The sequence below is a fragment of the Benincasa hispida genome, chromosome 3 (genome assembly GCF_009727055.1).
Source record: "Benincasa hispida cultivar B227 chromosome 3, ASM972705v1, whole genome shotgun sequence".
NCBI classification, from domain to species: Eukaryota; Viridiplantae; Streptophyta; class Magnoliopsida; order Cucurbitales; family Cucurbitaceae; genus Benincasa; species Benincasa hispida.
Window position 1 is genome coordinate 41,487,477 of NC_052351.1, and position 8,513 is coordinate 41,495,989.

The window sequence follows — 8,513 nt, forward strand, 5'->3', positions numbered from 1 at the left end:
AGTAATTTTATTTGCAGGTTTTTTATTCTCATGCATCCTTAAATTCTGAGTATTTATACCATGTTAAACCAAAATGTCGTTTTATCTACTCTAAAATGTTGCAAATTTTATGGAGACAAAAGAAGAATACTTCGTTATCTTCCAAAATCACTTCGAAATTAAAGAGATGTCAAATGCACTGTTAATCATACCAAGCAAATTGTCAATACTATGACAATGATATATATATATCTTATTTATTTATCGGATAATGAGCGAATGTTTTCTCTTTCATTAACTGTATCATTTGACAAAAAAAAAAAAAAAGACACACACAAGTAAAAAAATTAAAATAATTAGTAAGGAAGGGTTTGTAATCTAAAAAAAAAAAGAATTGAATTTAGTCACTTTCAATTGTAAACATAATAAATCAATAGTAATATTTGATTTTGTTTGTTTACCTATGTTTCATAATGATAATGAATTGTGAGGCCTTATACACTCCAATTGAGATACAAAGAGTGATAAATTAAATTGCATCTCAAAATTATGTGGAACCAACAAGCCGATATCGTTAATGATTATTATCATTGTTACAACATCAGAAATATGAATCTATCTCATTTATGTTATAATTCAATTTAAATATACAACCCCAAATTCCCAATTTAACCTAATTTAACTTTACCTGGATGGTTTGAAATGAATGGAAAAATAAAACCTTAGGATCATTATCAAATCTCACGAGTTTCACGTGTGCAACTCGTGAGAGGGATGGCGGAAAATTACTACATTGAAGGGGAGCTGGTATTCCTAAAAAGATGAAATAAATGATACCTAAAAAGGTAGAAAGTGTAAATAACAAAATCCCTATAATTCAATTTTAATTTTTAGAGTAAATGTAAGCACCCAAATTTCTACTATATTTCTAGGATGCTACTATATGCATGCATAAGTTTGAAAATAAACTTCTCGAAGAAAAGTTTAATAAAATAAATAAAACTTCTTTTTCTTTAAGTAAAGCTCAAATACTAAAATCCTGAAATTATTGTTCGGGGTACCCTTGACTTTATTTTAGAATAAATTGAGCAAATAAACGAATTAATAAATGAATGAATGAAATAACTAAGAGTTTTAATATGCTAGATTCTAAAAGCCCTTTTATCATTCATCGGTCTATCCTTACTTTTACCTAAAAAATATGAAAGAAAAAAAAGATAGAGTATATAAATATACCAAATAAGCAACCCACTATTAGACCCACTAGGTGAACTATTAGACTTCGAGACTAAGTGCACATTACGAATCGTAGGCATAGGCATAAGCATAAGGGGCGAACCCGGAGGCACGCTTTCATAGGTAGTGACCCCGGAGGGACACGATCATAAACATAAGTGGTGATCTCGAAGGGCACCGTACATAGACATAAAGTGTGAGTCTGAAGGCTCACTACATGCGATGTGCATAGCCCGATAAGAAGGCTAATAACCACAGTAGTTCATCTTAGGTATAAGCATACCTAAATCATGCTTAAAGAGATTTCAAAACAGTCTCTAAATCCATGCATCAGTCAACACATGCATCAAAACATACTAGCAAAGTTTTCATGGCAAAAACCTAAGTTTCCACAATTCCAACTGACCAACAAGTGTGTCACAACATTTGAGACCAACATAGGGACTAGTACTTAATACACTTAGGTTCGAGGGCGAATCGGCAGTAGGTAACTTACCAAAATTAGCCCTTAACTCAAGCGAATAACAACTTAAGCCTCCACCTCTACCTCCTAAATCACCATAAAATCCAAAATTAAAACCAAATCCTAGTGGGTATTCAAGATTAAAAGGAACCCACGCGAACAGTCAACAATAACTTACCAAAAAGTATACGAAACCGTCCAAAACCCTCGTCGAAGCTGTAAGACAGTGACGAGAACGCCTTCAAAACTCCAATTTAACCTTAAACCTTAACCAATCTTAATGGACATTTCAAAAACACCTCAAAACTTACCCAAAAATCCAAGATCATGGTGAATAGAGGCGTTGAACAAAAGGGAAGTGTCGCTGGCCGAAAGAGTGCTGGAACCGTTGAAGGAACCAGGCAGCGAATGGTCAAAAACGGCATCAGGCTGTGGCTGAGGCGCAATTGGGGGTGAATGGCGCAAATGGAAGAAGCGGCTGGACCGACGTGAGCAGCTGGCATGGGCGGTGCAGATGGTTGGGCTGAGGTGGTGCGGCGGATCGGCGACCGTGGTGGCTTCACACGGCTGGAAGAGAAAGAGATGAGGGGGAGGGGGGTCTTGGCGACCACGATGAAGAAGGAGAAGAAATTTGCTTCCCTTTTTTTTTTATTTGCATGCATAAGGCTCGAATATAAATCCTTTTAATCAAAACTTGAAGGGACTGTTTGGGGGCCCAACATGAGATGGTATATCTCCACATTTTCCGTCTATATCATCTCAATACTTGAACATGTTCGATCATACTCGATCAGAACTCCCCACACATTAGAATTCAACTCCCCACATCCTACATCATGTCAGTGCCCCAAACAACCCCTAAATAAAAAATGGTGAAAAAAGGGGAAAAAAAGGGTGGGGCGAGAGAGTGACGCGTGTACATGGCAAAGTGGAAGCTCAGCCACAAGATTTAGAAAGCCTTTTGGAGGTTTCCATGTGGAATTAATAAAACTCCCACCCCAAACAACCCCTAAATAATTATATATATAAATGTATATAATTTAATTCCTTTAACCCTAACTCCCTAAATCTCTCAACCAAACAATTCCAATCAATTTCATTATTTCCAAAATTCAAATTAAAAAATTTTGCTTAGACCTCACAAAATCTAAGGAAATAATTCCTCCCTTTACCAATTGTTTCACAACTCCATGTCTAAAATGTATATGTCTTATTTTGCCATTGTATACACTATTCTTGACAATACCTATGGCAGCCTGTGAATCACAGTGCACAGATATTGATATTGATGCCTCTTATAATGGTACATCCCCTAGTAGGCTTCTAAGTTATTGGTATTCAGTCTCCTGTCCTACTATCCTACTAATTCTAGATTAATAAATTCTGATTCCATAGTGGATCTAGCAATACAAGTCTGTTTTGCAGACTTCCATGATATTGCTCCTCCTCCGAGTAAAAAAACATAACCACTTATAGAACTTATTTCGTCATTATCAGATACCCAGTTAGCATCACAATAACCTTCTAATACAGTAGGAAATTTGTTAAAATGTAAACAATAGTTCACCGTTCCCTTAAGATATCTTAAGGGACGATGAAGAGTACTCTAATGATCCTTATCAGGATTATGTGTATATCTACTCAATCTACTAATCTACTAGTAGCATATGCAGTATCAGGTCTAGTATAGTTCATTAAAAACACAACGCTACCTATAATCTTTGCATATTCAGACTATATACACAATCACCTTTATTTTTTTTTAAGACTTATACTAGCATCATAAGGAGTTCTTGTAAGAGGATCATCAAAACAAATTATTTTTAGTTTTTATCTTAACACCAAGTATTACGTCAGCTTCCCCTAAATCTTTTATTGCAAAATGGGAGGTATTCCTTATCATCTCTATTTTTGTTCCAAAGATGAGCATATCATCAACATACAAACATATAATCACACCTCAGCTCCAAATAACTTTGAATAAACACATGTATCTGAAGATTTTACCTAAAAACCATTGTTTATAGTATCATTGAATTTTTCATACTATTGTTTGGGAGCTTGTTTAAGATCATAAAGAGATTTTTTTTAATTTACCTACTTTGTTTTCCTGAACACAATCAAGACCTAATAGTAGCTATTTTTGTTAGTTGGGAATACGTGTCAAAATAATAAACACCAATATAAATCCTTTTAACCAAAACTCTAAGTAATTATATATATAAATATATATAATTTAATTCCTTTAACCCCCCAAATCTCTTAACCAAATAACTCCAATCAATTTCATTATTTTCAAAATTCAAATTAAAAATCCAAAGGAAATAAAATCTCAACCATTAATCTAATTAAATCAAAAATCAAATTCAATTCTCAATAATTGAACTAAATCCATATCTTCCACAAGGTTAATTTGAATAGATTTGTCACTCCAAAATAAACAAATTCCAACTCCCTAAAATCCGATAAACAAATCAAATAATGCAAGACAAATAAATAAAATTTCTTGAAATTTTAGATCGTTACCGTAAATATCAATTTAACTCTTGAACTTTAGGTATTATGTCAATTTAAACCTTAAATTAATAATTATATCAATTTAAACTCTAAACTTTAGAGTTGTATCAATTTAAATCCTGTGTATCAATTTAAACCCGAACTTTAGTAATTGTATCAACTTAAACCCTCCATGATATTTTATTTGAATACACTTATGAAAGTTCAAGGTTAAATTAATATATCTATGAAAGTTCATGGTTTAAATTAATACCCTTAATTAATATAATTATTAGTTTAAGATTTAAATGGATACAATTCTCAAAATTTAGAGTTTAAATTGATATAACCCTTAAATTTTAGGATTGAAATTGATACAATTCTTAATTTAAGGTTTAAATTGATACAATCTAAAGTTTCGGGATATAGATTGATATTTATCCTAATTTTTAACTATATAAAAGATGGATATTATTGTTATCATTCAATTCGACTCAAAAGATATCACTGCAATCATATTTTTAGAACAAATTGGTTTACGATTCTCAATTTATAAAGAAGAAAAATCAAATGTTTTTTAAAACAAATTTAAGACTAAAAAAATGAAATGAAACTTTCTAAATATAAACAGATCATTTCAAAAGTATATGGTATAACTTAACCAAAATTAATCAGAATTAAAGGTCAGATGGAGGGAGCACGTGTTAGATAGATTACACACGTGTGAAAGGTAAAAAGGGTATTTCCGTTTCTACCCACACGTTTCCGCTAAAAAACGGCCCAAAAATTTCTACATCGTTCACAATTTCCTTCCCCCCCTTCTCCAATTTTGCTCCGATTTCGCCATTCTCATGGTTTCCCCATGACTTTGACGTAAGTCCCGCCCTCCGCCGCCGTCTGATCGTTTCTTCTCAACGTCGACGGCGATGTCGCCCGGAATCATCCCCATCAATATCAACGATTTCACCTACTGGCTGTCGGAGCATCCCGCCATCGTCGGGTTCCGTTGGAGCCACACCCATTCATGGGGTTCCACTTGGTCTTTCCTCTTCTCTTCCATCGCCTTTTACCTCGCCTTCTCCACCGCCGTCCATCTCTTCCTCAGCCTCCTCCTCCGCCCCGGCCGCCCTGTTCCTCTCGGTCCCATTCCAGCCATCCATTGCCTGTCCATGGCCCTAATCTCCACTCTAATCTCCGCCGGCATCCTCCTCTCCTCCGCTGCCGAGATCCGCGACACCCGGTGGTTTTGGCGCCGTTCCAAAACCCCGTTCCAATGGCTCCTCTGTTTCCCCTTAGGAACTCGTCCTTCAGGACGCGTCTTCTTCTGGTCCTACATCTATTATTTGTCGCGATTCTTCCATATGTTTCGAACAATCTTCACCATTCTTCGCCGACGGAGACTCTCCTTCTTCCAGCTTTTCAACCACTCGATCTCCACGTTTATGTCGTTCCTGTGGCTTGAATTTTCTCAGTCGTTTCAGGTTCTGGCGATTCTATCGACTTCGGTGGTGTACGCAGTGGTTTATGGGTACAGATTCTGGACCGCGATTGGATTACGAAGGGCTTGTTTCCCTTTTGTGGTGAATTGTCAATTCGTTCTATTGGGTTGTAATTTAGCCTGCCATGTGGGAGTTTTGTTGCTTCATTTCATGAAAGGTGGATGCAATGGAATTGGGGCTTGGAGTTTGAATTCTGTTCTCAATGGAGCTATTTTACTGCTTTTCTTGAACTTCTATCTCAAAATTCATCTGGGGAAAACAGAGGATTCCATGAAGATCATCAAACCCCACCAACCCTGTTATGGGAATTTAGAGAATCAATCTCTGGGAAGAGTGTCTGAACCTGAGAATTTCAAAGATAAGTATCATTAATTGATTGATCGAATCTGTCTTTTGGGGAATGGTAACTGAAATCCCACTTCTAATTTTGGATTTTACAAAGGAATTGGTAGTGGAATTTGATGAATGTAGAGGGTGAGAAAGAAAGAATTTGGTGTTGTTGGTGCCTGTTTGGAAGCTAAGAAAAATTATGAAATTTTGGTATTGTAAAGAAGTAAGTAAATATATAATGTAATGTAATGTATATTATTACAAAAATTTTAAACGTATATGTGTTGTATAGGGTTTATGGCTAAGGAAAAGTGTAATGTTTAGGAGATACCAGCTCCAGATTAGGGTTCGAATGATGGGAACAATAAAATGAATTCTTATCTCACAATAAAAATGTTCCTTTTCAACTTTGAAATTGATGTTCCTTTTTGCAGGAAAAATTTACAAAAATTAACATGCCACTGAATGTTATGTACCTAAAAAGGGTGAAATTATTATGATATGTGCTTCCTACTTTCTTATTCCCCACTTTATTATACTTTTTAATCTTTTTTCATGTCTTCTCCAAATTTAAATTCTTTTCTTTTTTATACCAACTGAAGATCTGGAATTTCTGTGCATATTGGGATGTATACATCTTTTTGCACTCCATCCTATCGTTTATCACTATAAAAATTCTCTTTTTTTATTTTGAATTTTTAATGTTGTGTTGTTGGAGTAAGGTGAAAAAAAAAATGGAGGCAAAGTGTATGGAAAAAAAATATATTATATTTTTTCTTTTAAGTGATGGAACATTTGACTACAGCATTTTTAAGATTCCATTGTTATTCCTTTTGAGCAACTTTAATTACAAGCAAACGATCTTTATATATATTTTTCTCTCTCTAAACGGAGGTAGGACCTCTCTCTCAAAATTTTTAAGGTTATATAAAAGTATCTTTGATTGAATTCATGTCATATTTAGGCCGGCACGATCAAAATTGATCCAATTATAATAGATTTCGTTTATATGTATTTAGATTAGATATTTGTAATCATAATTTGATTTTCTTTTTAAGTCATTTACATTAACATTTGTAATGGAATGGAATGTGATTACTATAATGCCTTGGAGATATAAAAAAAAAAATACTAAACTTTCAAACATTCAACTGTTTTGCTCATTCAAGCGTCTTCCTCTTGCTATTTCTTACTCAAATGCCCTTCATTTGTTATGTGTTTATCATTTGATAAGTTTATTGTTCAAGTTTTTTATTATGTGTTTAATTTGCTCGATCGGTCAGTTACTATGTTAATATCGTTATTTTGATTAGATTTCGTACTATATCAGTATTCAAAAGATACAATTATCGATATGGATAATCAATATAAATATTGAGTTCAATATCGATATTTAGAATCAATATCAGTATTGACATCGATTGTTATCGGCTCTACATGATTAAAAATTACAAAAACTATATCAATATCACTCGGTTTTAGATTAATATCTATATCATCTATATAGTAATTAGTACAGATATATAACCATATATATATACAAATACTAGTATTGATCTCAAATACAATGAAAATCGTATGGATGGTAATTGAATGGGATGGATGATACGTGTGACCATAAAATCTGGAAAATCCTACAAAATTTACACAAAAGAAGAATGGGTCCCACGTAATAATCAATGATAATTGAATTGGTCACCATTTCATTCGAAATGGGATTACGAATTGAGGTACCACAATCGTAATTAACTGGGCTTCACTTTATTACCATTGATAATTATTATTATTATTTATTTGTGGATAATGAAGGACATAAATGGACATTGTAGCCAATTATAAAAATTGGAAATCATGAATTGTTTTATTTATAATAACAACTTGAACCATAAGATGTTTTCTTTTTAACATCATTCACCCCATCATTCATATAATCATTTGAAAAAAAATAAAAATTGGTGTTGTCTAAATTGCATCTATCTTTATTTAGCCTAAACAATGGCTCAAAACAAATTTATAATGTAGCTTTTTGTTTTTTTTGAAAAAATTTAATTAGTTTTATTTTTTCTATGTAATTAGTAAAAAAAAAATTGCATGAAATTGAGTGTAATCTATCATTACCTTAATCATTTTGCACATAAATTGTTATGTCAATATTCATATAAGTGATATTCTAAATGATGACATGTATGCTTTAATGTTTACAATCAATTATGGTTAATTTTTGTCATCATTTGAACAAAAATCTTTTAAATTTATCTTTTTCAAACATTTTCAAAATTTAAAGGCAAAAATGAACTTTTCGATCTTTAAGAGCATAATTGTAACTTATCACAAAGTTTATAAATATGATGTATAAGTTAATATATATATATTATTGATACTCATTTGCGTTTAAATTTCATTTGAATTCTTAAATTTTGAGTATTTTTTTTTTAAGAAAAGAACGAAAGATCAATTAGCACTTGATATTGTTAAAGATTAATTTTAGGTTAGCTTTGTTGATTGACATA

At 32.8% G+C, this 8,513-nt stretch overlaps 1 protein-coding gene and 1 long non-coding RNA gene across 2 annotated transcripts; one reads left to right on the plus strand and one right to left on the minus strand.

The window, feature by feature from the left end:
• Nucleotides 1-1,654: 1,654 nt before the first annotated feature.
• Nucleotides 1,655-2,307, minus strand: LOC120072611. The gene is made up of 3 exons (XR_005480550.1): nt 1,990-2,307; nt 1,857-1,894; nt 1,655-1,765 (listed from the first exon to the last, which is right to left on the minus strand). It is a non-coding gene; the product is annotated as an uncharacterized LOC120072611 (long non-coding RNA).
• A 2,634-nt stretch (nt 2,308-4,941) lies between these two features.
• LOC120072636 (elongation of fatty acids protein 3-like) lies at nt 4,942-6,422 on the plus strand. The gene has a single exon (XM_039025056.1). It carries the CDS (start codon nt 5,101-5,103, stop codon nt 6,043-6,045), a length of 945 nt encoding a protein of 314 aa, XP_038880984.1. The 5' UTR covers nt 4,942-5,100; the 3' UTR covers nt 6,046-6,422.
• The last annotated feature ends 2,091 nt before the right edge of the window (nt 6,423-8,513 follow it).